Source organism: Mesoplodon densirostris, chromosome 15 (assembly GCF_025265405.1).
Source record: "Mesoplodon densirostris isolate mMesDen1 chromosome 15, mMesDen1 primary haplotype, whole genome shotgun sequence".
In the NCBI taxonomy this organism is placed as follows: domain Eukaryota; kingdom Metazoa; phylum Chordata; class Mammalia; order Artiodactyla; family Ziphiidae; genus Mesoplodon; species Mesoplodon densirostris.
Window position 1 is genome coordinate 69,566,137 of NC_082675.1, and position 20,630 is coordinate 69,586,766.

At 38.5% G+C, this 20,630-nt stretch overlaps 1 protein-coding gene across 1 annotated transcript in view; it reads left to right on the top strand.

The window, feature by feature from the left end:
* The window catches only part of DCC (DCC netrin 1 receptor), an 808,121-nt gene that overhangs the window by 312,865 nt on the left and 474,626 nt on the right, over positions 1–20,630 (top strand). Inside the window, exons 6-7 of the mRNA XM_060118369.1 lie at positions 6,185–6,339; positions 8,896–9,016. Coding sequence (XP_059974352.1) covers positions 6,185–6,339; positions 8,896–9,016 — 276 coding nt within the window. The remainder of the gene's footprint in view (positions 1–6,184; positions 6,340–8,895; positions 9,017–20,630) is intronic.

Below are 20,630 nucleotides of genomic sequence, written 5' to 3' on the forward strand. Positions count from 1 at the left end.
CCTTGAGATTAATCCTCCTATCATTTTTATCACTGGTTTGAGCCTTACAACATCATTCTCCCAGTTTGGTCCTAAGTTCTACAGTTAAAGAGAGAAATGGAAAACTCAGTCTGAATTTAGAGAGAAGCAATCCTGATTACAGAAGCAGCCGAAACTGAGGAAGAGTAATGGAATTATTTGTCTGGATAAAGAAAATTGTGACAAGAGATCTAAAATAGTTTCTAAGCACATATTTCAAAAAACCAAAACAAAAAACAAAATAAAACAAAAAAACATAAACACAACTCCAAAGTAAAGGTTGAAGGTCAGATGTTCTTCATCCCCACAGCACATAGACTAGAAGTTTTGGATAGGAGCACAAATTTTTTGGCATAATGGGGTAAGAGATAAAATCAAAAGGTCTCAATTTTTATTTCTCTAAGATGATTAAAATATCCTCTTTGCCAGCTATAGCAGAATAGCTAATAGTTTGATGCTTCTAATATTCTATTGTTGTCATTAGCATTGACTTTAGAAGAAAAGTATATCCTTATTCTTAAATGTTGTTCCTCATCTAGCTTTTCCATAGCTATTACCTGTTTGCAGCCAGAAAGTGGTAATGCCAAAACATTGGCCTATGAAGACTAAACCACATCCATGCCTGTTTATCTAATAAGTATTTATTAGCACCCATCCCATGCTTAGTCTTGGGGACAGAAAAAGAAGTAAGGCAGCCCCTGTCCTTAAGAAATTAAGAGCTTGGTGGATTTGCACCCAGATGGATGCTACAAGGGGATGAATTGTTGTTGCTTTATCAGCTTTTCTGAAATATAGTTTTCAATAATGATATATTTACTTCTGCTTGAGAAAAAATATATATAATTAAATATACCACTTAGGCTTACACATCTGTCAGGGGAAAAGGTAATGTACATTCTGGAAGTTGTTAAGAGGACCCAAACACCCCCTGCCCCCAGAAATTGAAACACTTTTTTGAATAGAAAATGCTAAGAATAAAATCCATAGCTTAATAGTCATTTTTCTAGAACAATGGGAGCCCCAGTCAATATTATTAATTAGAACAAAACTAAAATGAGATCTTATTTCCAATGTGGGATACATTCTTGTCACTTAGTTCTAGAATCCAACTTACCCCAACCTAAATTTTTTAAGAGAGTACAGACAGGTATGTGTGAGAGACAAACAGAGAATGAAATGCAAATCTCAGCACCCAGTCCTATGGGAGAGGACAGATGTGTAGGTAGGAAGGAACAAACTAGAGAAAAATATTCAGCAGATTTCAAGTCACTTGTCACATAAGAAAAGGCCTGGAGAGAAGTGTTGGATTGGGCAGAAATATATCACACAGCTCCTTGTTAAATAAAGGAGAAGGAAGGTTATTCACCTAAAGATCAAGTTAGCTGAAAGAAAGTTACTTTGGCACCAGAAGTTGGTGCAGGAAGAATTGAAACTATGGGATGAAAGAGCTATTTCTAATCTATAAACTGAATGTCCAGTAGAAACCTTATTCCATAAAACTAGGATTTCATTGAGGTACATTTAACATGGAAGCCTGAATTGATAAAAAAAATATTCTCCCCCTGTGCTATGTTATCTCTAGACCTACATTCAACACCAGTTGGCTTCCTTTGTAGTCATCTGAATGTGATTACATATCAAACTATGGCTCCTTAAGGTGAAATTATCTGACTGTACTTGAAAGAACTCAATTTATTTTGGACATAGAGTTAACCCAATTTGGCAGCAAACGGTATTTTAGATTTTTGATCTGGTCAGAATCTTCAGGTATTTGCGTTTAAGAGAAGACTAATGGGTTTATGTCCACTAGTTCAACAACAAATTAACTCCAAAAGGCCTGGAGAGATAGAGAGAAGTGTTTTGCTCAGGGACACTAGCTGGCTTTCCAGTGTTCTCAGGGTAAAAATGTAGCCCATCAAGGCTCATGGTAATTTGTATTGTCTTCCTAACAAAATCTCACTAATCTGTTTTTTTCCTTGATGTTTATCATTCCCATGATGTTTATCATGTTTATCATTCACCAGTTGTGTGTTCTGCCTAGTGTTCATTTAAACCACCTGCATTCCTTTAAAGTTTCATTCTTGCAGTTTCAAAGAGCTGTAGTAAATTTTTAGGATGTATAGAATCTTTTCAATGTCAAGGTAATACAGAGTGTTAATTATGTGTCCTAGAGCAGTATTTTAGAATTGACCCACATTTATTTGTACCTAAATAACTGGAAAAGAATAGATAAATGTTACTAAAAATACTTGTGAGGCATCTTTTATGTGAAATAAAACCTTTAATACTATTTAGGTTGTTGGTGATGACTTGGTTTGGGGCTGAAACTACCGAATAAATTTTACTCTACAGAATGCAAATGATTAGTCATAGCATAGAAACTCATTTATAAAATATTTAATTTAGAGAAAACTTTTATTCAAATTTAAGGTTTAATTGTACAGTTCTAATGCTTGCAGTATAGAGGGATCTCTCACCTATTAATCATTTCTAAATATGATAGCATTTTCTAGAACAGACATATTTTTTCCATCTTTCTGTTGTAGTCACTATTTCTTCTTCCCTCAACCCCTAAGTTATAAACATTCTCTATATATGTACTCTGAGTACTTAAGAAGATCCTGAGAAACCAAGATCTAATGAAAATGTGGGTAATTTATTTCTGGTCATGAATTTTATTCTATCCAAAGAAGGGAAGTATAACAAAAGCAATATCTTGTCTGAAATTGCTGTAGCGTCATACATGTATGTTAGGCAGTTCTCTGAAATGGACTAAAACTGTATGAATGGAACGATTTGATAAACCTGAAAATTCATGACACTTTGTTTTTATTAATCATTAAGAAATTGTTGCCCCCCAAATAGTTTAAAGCAGTGAATTATTCCTTCCATGAGAGTGGAAAGGAAGGAGAACTATGTTAATATTCAAAGGGAATTAAAAGAAAAAGCATATGCTTCAGGCCCCATCTTTATAGTCTGGTTAGTAAATAATGATGTAGGTGAAAAATATCTAACAATAATAAGTGGTATAAAAATTGAGCCCAGTGAGAGAGCACTGCAAGAAGCAGGAAAATCCATCATCGGCTTCATGAAAGGCAACATTTCATGGAAGAAGGAGTGTTTGAGTTCCCTCTTCATGATCAGAAAAATGCTAAAGAAACATGTCCACAACCATTGATAAGTCATATTCACTCATTAGTCCCAGTTTATATTTGTGTTGAGAATCTAGTACCCCAGAGCAGTGAAAGGTATACCTAGGTTCTCAATTCTAGGAAGCAATCCTAAAATAGGATGAATAAATCCTAGTCTGCTCATCACAAGAAAAGAGAAACAAAGAGGAGTAGCATAGGAGTAGGAAGGATTAAGAGTATAGAAGAGGAAAGCAGGAAGAGAAGAGAATACTAAATCTCCTCCCTCTATATAAATATATACACGTGTATATGTATATGTTTATGTATGATATATGTTTATGTATATTTATATTACTTATGTACATATATATTTAAAGTTTAGTCTCAACCCCATAAATTAATTTCAAGATCCACTTATGGAAGTCATCTAAATTTTGAAAACTCTGTGGGCACACATGATTCCAGGAACATGAACACCAGGGCTTAGCAGACTCAGACAGTTTTCATGGCACCAGGAAAGAAGGACTTAAAGGGAGAGGCAGAGTAGACAACGTGATGTTATTTTTTTTAACAGCTCTAATTGCTTCATTTCTATTGTCCTTGAGGCTTGGGGAATATTTTTGAGTTATCCTTCCATCAGAATTTTTCGGTGGCAAAGTAATTTTCCATCGAAATTTTCCACAGGTAGAACTATTACAAAATAGTTCAGAATGTAGGCAGTGGAGTCAGCCTGTCTGTGTGGTTTGGAGAAGTTGCTTACACACCACAGTCTCTTCATTTCTAGAATGGGGGTAAAAGAGCCTGCTTCAAAGAGTTGTGGTGTGCATAATAAAGTGCTTAGGCTAATAAATTGTACAGTCAGCTCTCAATAAATACTGGCTATTGGCTGGTAAATAAAAATCTGTGATAAAATTGACAACAGAGGGCCTCCCTGGTGGCGCAGTGGTTAAGAGTCCGCCTGCCGATGCAGGGGATACGGGTTCGTGCCCCGGTCTGGGAGGATCCCATATGCCGCGGAGCGGCTGGGCCCGTGAGCCATGGCCGCTGGGCCTGCGCGTCCGGAGCCTGTGCTCCGCAACGGGAGAGGCCACAACAGTGAGAGGCCCGCATACCGCAAAAAGAAAAAAAAAAAAAAAAAATTGACAACAGAATCCAAAAGAGACAATAAATGTATCTGCTCAGAGGAACTCAAGAAATCTTTCTGATGTTGGTTCATTCTCAGTGAATTTGGTGAAAGAATAAATAAAGTCTAATATTGTTATAAATTATAAATAATTAATCTTAACCCTATATACAGTGGTGACACATTCTCTGTAGCAAAGCTCTCAGACACATTTTTTTCCATATCTTTAGTCTGAGAATATTAATGAATCCCAGCCAAGTCATCTAAACCAAGTTGCCTCTGTGAAAGATTCAAGAATTTAAAAGTTGTTGGGTACTAGAGGCCCAAATATTTAGTTAAAAACAGGAAGATAAGACAGGGAAGGGGAGAGAGGGAGGGACAGAGAGAGAGAGAGAAAGAAAGAGGAGAGGAGAGGGGAGGGGAGGGGAGAGATCTGACTTCCAAGATCATTCAGTAGAAGAACTAGGACTTGAATCCTGGGTGCCTTCCACTGGCTCTTCGATTTTTCTAGAAGGCAATGACCATCAAAGATTGCAAATTCACTTTGACTTCAAGGGAAAGTTTTGCTGATGGTGGTTGGAAAGAGCAAAGTATGGTGGTTACTCAAAGAAGCAAATATTAGCACACCTTATGCACTGAGCATAACAACAGCAAAGACAAAAATTATAATCTGTCTTTAAAAATGTCTATGAAAAATACATATTTATTTCCAAGGTGAAAAGGGGATCAAGGCTGCTACTTCCCTGTGAATTTAACCTGGATTTCAGACAATATAAATATTCAAGTTTGACATCATTTTAAGGTTCCCAGTGGAAGAAAATGACAATCACTTAAAAATTTTTTTTTTCTTTATTGGAGTATAGTTGATTTACAATGTTGTGTTAGTTTCTACTGTGCAGCAAAGTGAGTCAGTTTTGCATACACATATATCGACTCTTTTTTAGATTCCCATATAGGTCATTACAGAGTATTGAATAGAGTTCCCTGTGCTATACAGTAGGTTCTTATTAGTTATCTATTTTCTATATAGTAGTGTGTGTATGTCAGTCCCAATCTCCCAATTTATCCCTTCCAACATCACTTTTTAAAATGCTCCTTTCCTACACAGTGTTTTGAGGCACCAAGTCTGAGAGATTCACTAGTGAAGGTGTGTTATATTTGTAATTTCCTTTCAGTTGAAAATTTCCATCATAGAGTAACGAGTATTATGGTAATTAAGACATTAAATTAAATTAGTGTATCATGTACCCTGCTGAGAAAATAGTAATATAGTATAGCAATGCACTAGAGCAGATAATTGCTAGGACAATAGGCATGTGTCCACAGTAAAGATGATGGTCATTTTTAGTGCCCTATCACCACATACAGTTTCAATAGGAACGAGTCCGTCTCATTAGCTAAATCCTAATGAAACTCTAGAATTACAGAGACACTAAGCATTCATGTCTTATACACTGGGTTGTGTCAGTCATATCAGCTCCCCTTTATTTGCTTTATCAGCATAGTTTCCATAGCTTTATGGACTTTCCAGTGTCCTTTATGTAGGTCAATTGGATGCAAATACTTAGTTATTCAGATGTTTATTATATGCAGTTATTTTTATTTTTTATTTATTTTTATTTATTTATTTTTGTTTATTATATGCAAAGGTTGTTTTTTTTTTTTTACATTCTTTGTGGCAAGACACCATTAACACAACAACACACTGTTTAACTGCATTTGGTGGGGGGCAGGGATGGGGGCATGGAGGGAGTTTATCATGTCCTACAGTAGTTCCTATAGAGTAAACTAAGGGCTTAGGGGAATTATTTGAATTACAAACATTTTCAATATTTGTTTCTAAGTCAGAGAAGATGTTAGCATGCAAGTTCACATCCCCACCCACTCACTTTTTATTTTTCTGTCTTTACAGTTCCACCATGGTTTTTAAATCACCCTTCCAACCTCTATGCCTATGAAAGCATGGATATTGAGTTTGAATGTGCAGTCTCTGGGAAGCCTGTGCCCACTGTGAATTGGATGAAGAATGGAGATGTGGTCATTCCTAGTGATTATTTTCAGATAGTGGTAACTATCTTTTTTCATATTCACTTTACAATCCCATTCATTGTCTACTCTGTTTTCAGTTGCTTTTCTTTCTTGGGAACAACGTTCCCGTTGGGAATGTTTACGATGTATGAAGAAAATTGTTCCGATAAAGTAAATCATTTTTTAGACTTGGAATTTTTGAGCTAAAAAAGAGTCATTAAACAGTCCAGCCCCCTTGTTTTACAGACACGGTTTTAAACAAACAAAGATAAAATGGGGGGCCTAAGACCAGTGCTTTCTGAATATTCTCATTGGTGGTTCTTGGACAAACAGAGTTTAGAATCTAGTTCTAGACTGTATGAGTCCAGGAATCTCTTACTTCTTTAAATTTTGCCCATTATAATAAAGTTTCAAGTAAGATGTGCTACTTATGAATATGGTAGTCTTACTTCGGCCATTAGGATGGTCACTCTTTGCTCCTTTGCTACTCTTCCAGATAGGCCAGCTGATCCTCCATGAGCAGTAGAAAAGGGCAGTGATGATGGTGATAGTGACAGTGGTGGTGGCAGTGGTGGAGAGGATTTGAGGACCCAGAGTTCACATCATTTGCAGTTCTGAACTTCGGAAAGAATTGAATCCAAGAACAAGGGTTCTTATAGTTCCTATAAGGTTTAGTGGACCTCTCTGTCCCTGCCCTGGAGAGAGAGAATAGGGATAATGGTGGTATATTCACGGAGTTGTTGTCCTGCTACATAGTGAGTGATCCATACCTATCATTATTATTATTGTTTTTGCTGCTACCAGCAGAATGCTTTGCTCATTTAAAAATACTCTGAAAACTCTCCTTTTGGTGTAGGTCAGCATCAGAGGTTCTGAATTCAAATGAATATCTGAGAAATATGAAAAGCACTTTTTAAATATCAAAGAACTTTGCAGCTAAAGAAGGAGGCTTTCAATCCATTTCTCTTATGTTTGAGATGCAGACATGACCCTGTCAAAGAAAAGTGGTCCTCCAAGCCAGATCTCCCAGGAGATGGCAATTATAGTGTAAGTGCCCTATAGAATTCAGGCACAAGCTCTCTCCGTGGCTTTACAGTGCCTCTTGCTGGTGGTCCCTCTTGCATGATCAGTCGGCTTTCAGAAACTTTCATCACCTCTTGATTCATGCATTTTGTCACATTATAAGGGCTCTTCAGGAATACATCCGTAAAGAATATCTTTATTATGTTTATCACCACTTACCATTTTTCATTTTTAGTTGCATTTAATTGGTTGGGAATAGAGTAAGAAAGGAAAAAAATTTAACTTTTGAATGCCACATCAATCCATTAGCTCCTTTACATGCAATGCTGTTTCCCCTATCACTGAATTAAAAATGATCTGCCATGGGGCAACTTGAAATGTGTTGTATATGCCTAAAATATATGCTACTTGCATATAGAGGAAATTGTTGAGTGCCCTTAAGGACACAGGATAAAATGAAGCATTTCATTTTTTTCTACAGTTTGAATAATCTTTCCCCCTGCATGACTTATTATAGCCAACCTACTTAAAATGTTCCTTTTCTTAAGGTAAAAAAAAAAAAAAAAAAAAAAGGGTATGGTATGAGCCCTTTTCGCATTAAATTGTGCTTAAAAATATTTCCCCAATAGCTCCAGATCTGTCACACATGTAACATTTAGCACAAATAGTAACTTATATGAGAATTGTGAATTGGAAGTTAGTCAACTTTATCTTAAGAATTTTACATCAGCTGAGAATTGACTACAAGATACTAAAAACAATTAACAATTCCCCATGAGGTAATATTTATCTCTTAATGACTTCAGGGCAAGTGATTTAACTCGTCTCACTTACTGAACTAATTCTTACACTATCGAAGATAAACTGAGTTACTGTAATTAAATGCTATTTCAGATCATTTTATCATCCATCCTTGAAAACTATGGTGGCCCAATTTACATAAAACAGGAGTTAACATTGCTGTGTTTAATTTATGGATTACTGAAGGTGAAACATTTCAGCCATATAACAAGAATGACATGGGTATAAAAGATCTACCATACCCTCCTCCAAATCCCTGAAAGGGCACGCAATTTTAAAAGGATTTTCAGACATTTTTTTTCTCTGCAAATGTCCAGAAAATATCCAACCTAGATTTCTTGTCCTTTAGAAGCTGCAAAGATAAGTAATTTTTGTTTCCTTTTGCTTTTTTTTCCCCCTCCAGCATCCACTGAAACTATTTCCTTCAGTACAAGTAAAAGAATGAGATTTCTTTTGATACTAACCTCTCTTTCGTCCATACCTAATAAAAGAGTTTTCTGTTTACTGCTCACTTATGGAGGATGATGTGCATTCCTGGGAGTATACTTTTCATAGCAGAACTAGGTTAAATTGCCGCACGTGGATCCAGCAGAGTCTTGGGAATCTGTGACATTTCCCAGGTGACACAGGACACATCTGTAAGGCTGAGGACCCTCTTGGCCTCCCTTCTGGTTTCTTTTGGTAAATTTAATTAAAATTTGTTTTGTGATCATTTGTCACTTGGAATTTTTTGCTTTTTCAAATGCTTTACCTGCTTTTTCTTCTCCCTAGGGAGGAAGCAACCTACGAATCCTTGGGGTGGTGAAGTCGGATGAAGGCTTTTATCAGTGTGTGGGTGAAAATGAGGCTGGAAATGCCCAGACCAGTGCACAGCTCATTGTCCCTAAACCTGGTAAGATGAAGTGAACCTTGCTCTGGTTCCTGTAGTTGCAGTTCTGCATGGTTCATCTGTGAAATCTGTACTGTTTTCCCTATTCTCAAAGTCAATTTGAAATTATTGAGTTATTTAGTTAATCAGGTATACATGTGTGTATTGATGGTATATTTGTGCTAGCAAATTATATCTATGACTATAGATACATATCTCCATCCAATGAGATACAGTCAAGATGACAACCACTAAATTACTACCGTCTCCCCTCTTTTGTGGCCTACCTTTCTTCTTGGTGTTTCATATAAATATAAACTCTCTATATGGAACATATATATATATATATGTAATATATATAAAATAGATAAGCATATACATGTATACATACATGCTTATTTATAGTCTTAAATCAATGGAAGTTGGTAGAAAATAGCAGAAGTAATCACTTGAAAGTAAAAACATTCTTCTCTTTTTTTAAAACAGATTTTGATAAGTTGTCCTTTTTTCTATAATTTATTAAGTTTTTTATTTTGTTCTGTAATCTTTTAGAGGTTTAATATGGTGGTGTATTCAAAACTAGCATAAATCTATAATAGACATGTCATGTAATATCCCCATAACAATATGATTTCCAGAAAGCAAGCAAACAGACAAAACCAAACACACAAAAAAAACAACTGGTCAGCTACTCTGAAATGTGGTTACACTAAAGAAGGTCAAAAACATCCCTTCTCTCTTTTTATTCTTTTTTTTTTTTAAAGCAGGGACTGAACAATTGTTTCTATAGATCAAAATACCTTAAAATATTAATACCTCCTCATGAAAAGCTTTCATACCACCTATTGATTATGTTAATTTCAACTTTTTTAGGCCAGTTTCCTTCCTCTTGACTCAACCTTGTCTTAATCTTTCCCTGCTTGAATTTTAATTTTAATAGAAAGCAGATTTTCTGTTTAGAAACAGTCATTTTAACAGAAAACAGAAATTTCTATATAGCTACAGAAATATATGAGACATAGTCTTTCTTTGGCTTCTATCCTTTACAGTGTGTCTGTTGAGGCCTTATATTTTGTGCATCTCTAACCAATTATCTGAAGATGCTCAGACTCTCATAATAATGCTCACAGCGATGACTTTCTCTGCTTTTCTTGATTAAAACAAAAAAAGCAACCATAGAACCGCAGTCCCAGATGAGTAAAGGAATGAAAGGAACTATTTAGGAATTTAAAGTTAACTCTTGTTCAAGATCACCAGTTTCTCTGATGGACTGTTTGTTTTCCTTCCATTTAATGTGCCTTACATGTGAGTGTGACTTCATTTGTGCAACTAAATACATTCTCTTCGGCCGAAACAGTAATGGATAAGGAGGGGAAAAGGAACCTCTAAAACCGAGGTCTCTAATGTGAGCCATGGTTTAAAAACTCTGTGCTATCTCATTATCAACGACAATATGGCAACATTTACACTAATACTGGCTGCTATACAAGTCACAGAATAAGAGAATTCTAGTTAACATTGATTTTCATGTAAGGCCATAAAGCTGAGGAAAATGCAAGATAAGTAGTCCCGTATTTCTAAAGAGAAGTATGAGGTACCTTCTCCTAGGACTTGTTGGCAGTGACCAAGCAGGCCCAGTGATCATCCTCTTTAACTGCCATTAGGGATGGAGGATTCTTTGAAGTGTTGAAATCCATAGGATTAGACAGACATCGTCATGGTGTTTTCTTTCCCCCACAAGTCAAGTTGTGGAGATACCAAGAAAATCCCTTGAACTGTGTGTGTGTGTGTGTGTGTGTGTGTGTGTGTGTGGTGTGTTTTATTGGGAGTTTCTAGCAAAAATGGAAAATGGGCAACTTATCCTGACTAAAAGCTGTCTGGAGCTGCCCACAACTGCAGGAGGAGAAAAGGGAAGGCAACTGTGGGGAGAAGCTCGATTTCCACCTTTGGCAAGAATGAGGGTGTGAGTTGCACTTGAAGAAAGCAGGGCGGAAGACATCTTGAAAGACCTTGCCCACGAGGTCCTGGCTGCTAAGGCTACAGCCACCAAAAGACACTAGAGGGACACTGGCTGGGACGGAGCTGAGCTGGGAGCTGGTGCAGAAGACTAGCCAGATCCTGCCGTGCCTGCTGCAGGGAGGGGTCCAGGGCGGGGCTTCCTAGGTTGGAGGGGCCTCTGAAGAACACAGAGCTGCTCCCCAAAAAGTGGCAAGTGGATGCCTTCCATGACTGTGGACTCTGAAGAGCACAGGCTAAGAAAAACAGCCTTGGTCTCTTTACTCCAAATCCATCCTCTCTTTCTACCCTGGAGAAGCCCTAAGCAGAGGGGGAAAGAATAGACCCAAGAGAATAAAAAAAAACTGGTGACAGACAGTCCCATTGCCTCTTCCCCATTTTTGGTCTCAGGCCTACTCTGGGAGGAGGGGAGAAACTTTAAATTGAACATTAAGTTAATGTCTTGATTTAGATCTCACTGGTGTGTGTGTGTGTGTGTGTGTGTGTGTGTGTGTGTGTGTGTGTGTGTGTGTGTGTGTGTTGCTGTTGTTGTCATTATTGTTTTTAATATTTGAAAATAAGGCTTTTAAAATATTTTAAGCTGCCCTTAGGACCTGAGGATTGACCCAAGTTGTTATCTGGGGTAGGAAATATATATGATAGAGTGTGTTTGAAAGTGGATGACAGGAGAAAATAAAACTGTTTCCTCTTGATATTCCAATAGTTCAGCTCGTTCAATAAACCAATTATAGGCATTCAACTTCATTTACACCTGAATTCAACAGGTAGCTCTTTATTAACAGCATCTTGCCTTCCCACTCAGGCCCTGATTCATTTGGGTCTCTGTGACCACAAAAGAGCAAGGCGCCGCTTGGCATAAATGTCATTTACCTCCTGGCTAGGGCAAACCTTGGAGAATCTTTATTTTTATTTATTTATTTTTATTGGAGTATAATTGCTTTACAATGGTGTGTTAGTTTCTGCTTTATAACAAAGTGAATCAGCTATACATATACATATGTACCCATATCTCTTCCCTCTTGCGTCTCCCTCCCTCCCACCCTCCCTGTTCCCCTCTTCTAGGTGGACACAAGGCACCTAGCTGATCTCCCTGTGCTATGTGGCTGCTTTCCACTAGCTATCTGTTTTACATTTGGTAGTGTATACATGTCCATGCCACTCTCTCACTTTGTCACAGCTTACCCTTCCCCCTCCCCATATCCTCAAGTCCATTCTCTAGTAGGTCTGTGTCTTTATTCCTGTCTTACCCCTAGGTTCTTCATGACATTTTTTCCCTTAAATTCCATATATATGTGTTAGCATACGGTATTTGGAGAATCTTGATAATTCATTCTTCTCCCATCTAGATGGTAAAATGTTGTCAGTGGATTCTACATTCTTGGTCAGTGTTTCTTGTATCTGGCATTGGATTAGAATGTAGACCAAAATCTGAAAGCATGACAGCACACCATTGTGACTGTCTTACATCCCCTCCTTGTAAATGATGGATTGCTTTTTCCTGGCTTTTTAATCAGGTCTTAAAATAATGCCTCTCCAACTCCACAGAGGTGCAGCGTAGACCATGTGCACAGATGGTGGAGAGGCCAGCTATAAATATAAACTCAGCAATGAGGCTGACCTTGGTGGGAAGAACAGAGCCCTCTCTGTTTAAGTTCCAACAATAAACGGTCACCATATATTTTGAGGCACATCGTGAGTCTGCACTGACCAGCTGTTCAGCTTTGGTCTGTCCACATGCTTGCGGCTAAGAGTTTCTCTTGACAACCATAACAATCTGCTTCTAACTGAAGTGCACACAATGGCCTGTTAGAGCCAGTGCCTATTGTTGGTGGATATTTACATAAGCCTAATGAAATTTCAACCTAGTCTTTTCTATATAGTTAGTTATTCCCTCTTTAGCAATTAGCGACTTGGGAAAGAAACATCATCTACTAAATTAAATTGAGTTAATGACTTGTTTTTCTTTCCAGAAAATAAATTTTGGGAAAATACTGAAATGTGTGCACTGTAACATGTGAAATATATACATGATTTTCTCTAGATAAAGATCAAGAAGATCAATGACACTTAAAAAATCATTATACTAGAGGAAGTGCTATCAGTAATGGTTTCTATCTGATACTCTAACACCACACACAGAGTTCCAGACTGCTGACCATCTCTCTGTATACCTAACACAAACATGAATGCACACACACTCGTGCACCCACAGACAATGGTCTGCACACTTAAGAAGACTTTGCATATGCATCAAAAATACTTTAGCCATATTATGTAGGTGGTGGTGAATGCAAGTTAAGATATTTTATCTGATATATATCACTTGTATTGCCTATTCATCTCTTCTAAGAGCTAAGGAAATGTTTTCTTGTTGTTATTTGTTTTAGTTTTATTTATTATTTGGTGAGGGACATTGGTTAAGAAGTCCTCTTTCCAAAAGAAGATTGACTGTAGCCCTCCAACTCTACTGTTCGGTGAACAGCCCAGCCAAAATGTGCCAAGAATCAATGTGTTAGGCATCATAAGAATAAGATGTTTCAGTAGCCAGATTTGCAAACAGGTAACCAGTACCTTAGGATATGGTTGACATAGCAGATGCTGATGAGTTAGTTACCCTTGAGTCTCATTCAGTGAACTGGAGTGTGGGTAAGTAGTAATTAAGTTAAGACTACTGGGTAGCTAGAAGGAAAAGTGAGCATACTTTGTGGTGCTGGTGGGGCAGCGTGGGAGCGTAGAGAGCAAGGCAGGAACAAAGATAAGGTAGATATAAGATATAAGTTATCTCTGAGTTAGTGATTCTGGTTCTAGTTGCTAGGTAGCATCATGTTTCCAGGCTATGGTCTTCAGTGAAGGTAATTGGAAATACCTAACTGCTGGGCAGAGAAGAAGAGAGGGCCAGAGCACTGGGAATGCAGCTGTAATCAGGGCATATGTAGTCTGGAATATTTTAAATTTAATGGCAGAAATGGGTGAAGATAGAATAAAGTCACCATGGGAAGAAATAATGTATTCTTCATATTCTACTATGCACAGAAAGGTTATGTGTTCACAAATGAATAAATGCTATTCTGAATATTTCCTAAATGTAGATCTGCTTGGGCAAGATACCAAATCATGCCTTCCATTGAAGAAATATGTATGGGATATGTGTCTCATGTTAACACTGAATAGTTTTTTAATGCTGGTTGTGTGTTTTTCCTCCAATATTGATAGCAAAATGGAGTTTCCCACTGTAGGAGGGGAATATATTGGTTAAGCATTTAGCAAAATAGTGAGCTACTATCAATTCCTTGTTCTCCCCTGGGAAAGGTTACTGATTACAAATGCTGTAGAATTTTAAACATTGTATTAAGGCAGTATATCATATATTAGCAGAAGTATTAGGTCCAATCATAAACATCAAGGCATAAAATCAAAAGTCCTTTTGATGCCAAAAACTTGGCCTCTGTGTACCAGTGCTGAATCAAGTCTCAGAGACAGAGTTTTGGGTGAAGTAGGAAAGAATAGCTTTATTGTTTTGCCAGGCAAAGGGGGACACAGCAGGCTCCTGCCCTCGAAAACTATGTGTCCCCACCCGGGAGGATTTGGTGAGTTGCTGATAAGATTAGGATGTGTGCAGGTCCTGCACTCCTTTAATCTGGTGTCAGGTAATCTTTTGATGAGCTTCTCTGGTTCCTTTAATCTGGCCTCCTCGGGTGGTCTTCTCTCATATGAAGAATGCTGACATCTTCCATTTGTTGGGTCTTAGTTCTATAAAGGGCTTAAAGACATTGTTATGTGTATCCCTTGAGGCAGCACCAGGACCCCGCCCCAAGGCTGCACTATTGTCTCTTGACTGTTCCTCCCTTGTCTCTGCATCCCCTCCCTTCCCTGATTAGCAACTGTTCGAATCTGCCCTTTGGAACTCAGGGAAGGTCATAGAGGCTGGAGTCTGTTCCTTACAAGAAATGGGGGACATGAAAAGGCTTCCGTGCCCAGGAGCCCCACAGGGTCCTGCTCGGTTTCACTTTGGATCTGTTTTTGTGACTTGTTCCCTATCAATACGAGAAGAATATCTTGAAATTCAAATGGGCAAGAGGAATATGTGGGTGCATACTCATACAGTTGTATATTAACTGCAACTAGTTAAAGTGTTTCTTACTAAATGTGGACTCTTATATAGTAACTTCAGTGAGATTGTGTGAAACAATGAAAATTTAATTTGTCAGTGTAATAGCACTGTGTAAGAGAGATTGTTACTAACTCTCAAGTGATGTACTTTTAAATCTGATATTAGTCACTGGTGGTCAATTAAGTTGAATTTTTGTCTCTTATTATGAGAAGAGTTACTATGATTTAACTGCTCAGTATTATTTTGTGTGGGATCAGATTATTCCTGGAGTTCTGTAAATAATTTAGAAGAGCCAATTCCATGTATTGGACTAATATATTGGTGGGCCCAAACTAGAAAATGAGTCATTAGACAGTTTCCCTCACACAAGCTGAGATGCTCATTAAAACTACACACATTCTCTTTAGAGTTCCATCATTGAGTTTACATGAATGAAAGTGCAACTTAATATTTTTGAAACTTGTTTCCAGGGATGATTATAGTGCTTATAGCTCATAAGCCTTCCACAAACATTTTCCCTTATAAGCCTTAGTAATTAACTGTAGCTATTAAGATACAGAACCGATTTTTTTCAAGGAGGTTATTAATGTCCATATATATATGTGGCTGTGAATTTGTTCAGTGTACTGAAAAATTATTTCGCTAGCTAAGGTAAAGATAAAAATAAGAGGAAGGTAATGTCTGCTCTTTTATTTTCTACCTCAAAGTCTCCTTTCCCTTAGAGAAATGTTGACACTCAAACTAGCACTTTCCCTGAGGGGTTCAACGATAGCCGAAGTTTCACATTTGATCTTGTACCATGTGATATTCACCTCGTCTATGAGATGTGGACACATTTCATCTCCACATCCTTCTCTAGTTTATCTATAGAGATTTAAACTATATTGGAATATAGAATATAATGAACAGAATCTTAGACAATATTGCCTAACCTTTCCAGGTCTCCATTTCCTCAGCTTTAGATAATTGTCTCAAAGATTTAGTGCAATACATGTATGTCAGAGGGATGCGTAGGCTGTAAATTGCTACACAAATGTTAGCTATTATAAAGTCTTCCACTGGTTTATTTAGTCTCAAGAAAAACAGGAGGCATTTCTTGGGATGGATACAATGATAGCTATTTTCTAGCATATTTTTCCATCCTCCAAGAAAAGAATTAATAGGGCTTCTCTGGTGGTGCAGTGGTTAAGAATCCGCCTGCCAATGCAGGGGTCACGGGTTCGAGCCCTGGTCCGGGAAGATCCCACATGCCACAGAGCAACTAGGCCCATGTGCCACAACTACTGAGCCTGAGCTCTAGAGCCCGTGAGCCACAACTACTGAAACCCGTGTGCCTAGAGTCCATGCTCTGCAACAAGAGAAGCCACCGCAATAAGAAACCTGTGCACCGCAATGAAAGACTAGCCCCTGCTCGCCGCAACTAGAGAAAGCCTGCGCACAGCAACGAAGACCCAACACAGACAAAAATAAATAAATTAAAAAAAAAGAATTAATAAACAAATATTTCAGGGACAGTGGCAATTTGACGTTTAGGTTTTTAGCCCAGTGGACAAGGTGAAGGGAAAAGGTTTATTTCAGAATGCCTGCAGTGGAGAGGTTTGTAGTAGGGTTTACAGTATCCCTTTAATGACTTGCTCATTCCAGTTTTATGTTGGCAGAGGTTTCTCAGCAAATAAAGACTTGTCACTCACCTTGTCCTTCATTCAGCATGTGCTGTTCAAGTAGGAAGCTAGCTCAGTGCTAATCAAGAGGATATGGCTGTATGGCAGACTTTGAAATTAGAAATGAATTCCTCAGTAATATGAAGTATCCCGAGACCAGTGATAGCTATAAATCCATACAATATGAAAGACTTGATAGATTCATAAATACTGATCACGTCAGACTTTGGTGGTAAACACACCAAAGATTGTTATTCCATAGCTTTAAAAAAACCCCATGGTGGGGGAAGTAGAAAAGAAGAATCCTGATTTTTACACTGAACCCAAAGGATCTTGTTCTTGTATTTCTGCCTTTTGTTTATAAATCATCGTTTGATAATAGATGTGCCTGGACACACACACTACACACACATACAGATATTCCTTCTGATATATTAGTATAAGAGAATTTTAAAGTATCAATGTAATCATTAGTAGGAGGTATATATACTTTTAATAGCTAAAATTATATAGATGTAATTTTTAACTGATTATCAAAGTGATAATAATCAACATTGATAGGACTACCCTGAAATAGTACTCACAGACACAGTTTGAAGGAATGAATTACAAGGTAGTCAACAACATAGGCCTCAGATGATTCCACAGGAAGCTTTGAAGCTGGGTTAGCTACTCAGGGTACTCTACCCCCAGAGATGGGTATGACCTTGACTGAGGTCGTTCTCTTTAGCTGAAGGCAGTTACTGGAGATGGATTCTGTAGGGAGCCATCAGCCACCATCACTTTCTCCAGCTGGAGGAATAAGTGCCACAGTCCATGAAAGGGAGATCCAGACGGTACACCACCCTATTCACTACAGTCTCCCCCTGTGCCACTCAAACCTATTTGCTTCATGTAACAAATTCTAGAAATAACTATTCCAGGATACAGGTTGGTCTTATTCCCTGGGGGAAAAGGAAGGTTAATGGGATGAACTACAACCCTCACCAGTGCAACTACAGATGGTCTCAGGGCTGCAGTTCATGCTCATCACTTTTTTCCTCTCACCCTCAGCCAACATCTCTGCTCCTCTGTATGGCTTAGCGGATGGAATGACTCAAACTCCTATTCCTTCGCAAGTCATAGAACTTGTAGTAGTCTATTTACCATCAAAATTGGGGGAGAGAGTACCAAGAGACACTCCAGTAGATCACCTGGGTGGTAACCACAGTCATCCCTGTTTCCTGCTTCCCCCGATGATCTGGATAATTATTCTCTCCTTGCCTGCTGGTATTTTGGCACAAGAAGCCTGAAATGACCAGGAAGCAGTGATAGCTCAAAGGTTAATGATTAAAGTATTCCTCCTCTGGGAACTAGGACTTCTAAGTCCTAGAGTTTCAGGGATGAGAAGCACGGATTCCCAAATGGGTCACTGGGAGTGCTGGTAAGCAGGATCGCACCTACTTCAAACTCTTTTATCCATTTACTCTACCTCTGGGGACATGGCACCATATACTGATCATTCATTTTGTGTATGTACCTTCCTCTAGAGGAAGGCTCTTCATTTTTTTAGGATATCATCTTCAGTCTTAACCCATTGCTCCTCCAAAAGACTGTACTTAGGCTGTATCAAGTTAGCAGCTTCTCAGAGGTTGGTATGTGATAGGATGAGGGGATCCCATGGTCGTGTATGCATGCCCACACCCCTTTTGCTGTTAAGTGTGTTATTTGATCTTCTGTAATATTATGCATGATCCTATGTCTGTGGCTCAGAAACTTCGGGAGCTCTCAGTACTGCAGGCTGAAGCCTTGAGAATAAGAAAGGTGGCATATGCGTATAGTCCAATCAAGATGAATTTCTGCCCTTTCCAGAGTAGAAGGAGTTCAGTATACACAACTTGCTACCAAACAGTTAGTCGGTCTCCTCAAGGCACATTGTTTTATTGGGGGCTCTGCATCTGTCTCTTTACTAGTAGATTGGATGTATGGCAGCTCCAGTAGCTGCTGGTGAGGAGAAGCAGCTTTGTTTGGTTTGAGCCCATGTTGTTGGGCAATGCACAGGTCCAATCCCTACCACAATAGCCTCTAAATTTATGCACCTTTTATGTCACCACTGGAGCCTGGCTGATATCAGCTGGACAGATTGTTCCATCTAATTGATTGCATCTCTTTCATGGAGGATACAATCTGGTGTTTAGATGTTTTCAATTAGCAATAATCATGCCTGGGATAAACTTCATTGACTACAATACTTCACTGACTACATTGCACAAAGCTTGGGGTTTAGATGTGATTCAAAGAGCTTTATAATACTTGATATTCACTCCCAGAGGCCCATCCAAATCTTTTCCAAATCTCCATGTCCCTGATTTCAATCACGATCCCTTCAGACCCCTGGTCAATCAGCCAAGCCATTTGACTTTGCTTATAATCTCTATATATATTCTTACTCTGGGCCATTTCTCTCTTCATATAAGGTAGATGATCTGGTATACCAAACATTCTGCCTATTGAGAAAAGCTCTCAGACTGCTCTCTTTCAGGGCTTTCCCTAAGAGGGGCAGCCATCTATTCTGAGTGCAAGCCGACAGAGCTTGGTCTTTTTCCTCCTCAGTCACTTGGTCATAAGTGTGGGTCAAGGGGGAAATTCCTTGGACAGCAGTGATTGAAAATATGGTGGTCAGGGACACCTGCCATTATGCCCTCTGGTCATGCTTGTGCCTGATACCAAATATAACACTTCCATCTGATGATGGTGCTGCTTGAACTTTTGACTCAATGCATCTCAGGAAACCCAGCTCAAGATGAACAATTCTCGCCAGTTGATTATCGAATAGTTGGGCATTCTTACTCCAGTAGGGTCCAATATTTTGTCAGAATCCATTTTATAAGTGGTGTGTAATTCTCTACTGCAGATGGCCTGATTTTACAACAGAACCCTAAGGGTTTATGTTGTAATTCCTCTATCAGGGTCTGCTGTCATCTCTCCATAGAACGTTTTTTCTACCACCAATGCCTCTAATACTACGGAGTCTACTAGGTTGTATAGCCTAAGTGGCAGAGCCACTTGCATCATGGCCTGGACCTGCTGTAATGTCGGTTTTTACTCTGGAAACCCTACTCAAAGACAACACCCTTTCACATTACTGAGTAAATAGGTCAGAGCAGAACGTGCTGCCTGCACAACCCAAATGCCTAAGAGGCATTGTGATTCTTTCTTAGTGTTTGGAGGTATCAGATATAACAATGTGTCCTTACCTATAGGACATGTCTTGCCATGCTGCAAATCACAGTGCCTCTAAAATCTTTACTGACATTATAGGCCACTTTATCTCCATAGGGTTTGTCTCTCACCACTGGAATGTATATTTTTTACCAAAGCCTTCCATATATTTGCCATTTCTTGCTCAACTTGTCTGGTGAACATGCTGTCATTAAGATAATGGACAAGTGGATTATGCTGCAACATATTTGGATGGTCCAGGTCCCTTTGGACTCTATTAAGACAGACATGGGAGAGTTAGCATAGCTCTGGGACTGAAATGAATGATGATTTTTCATTCCTAGTGAATGAGAAAATGTTTTGGTTATCCTTTCTTATAGGGATAGGGAAGAACATCACTATGGCTAAATGTGACTGGCGGTCATTTGCATTTCATGCAAAGATATAGCATCTGGTATAGCAGATGCAATGGGAACCACCATTTAGTTAAGTTTGTGGTTGTCCCCTGTCATCTTCTAGGTTTGATCTGATTTTTGTAAGGGACCAGATAGGGGAATTAACTTAGAATGTGATAGGAATTACCATTCTTTAGTAAGTTAGGCAGTCACCTCTGCCCTTCCCCCAAGATGTGATATGATGCAGTGATAAA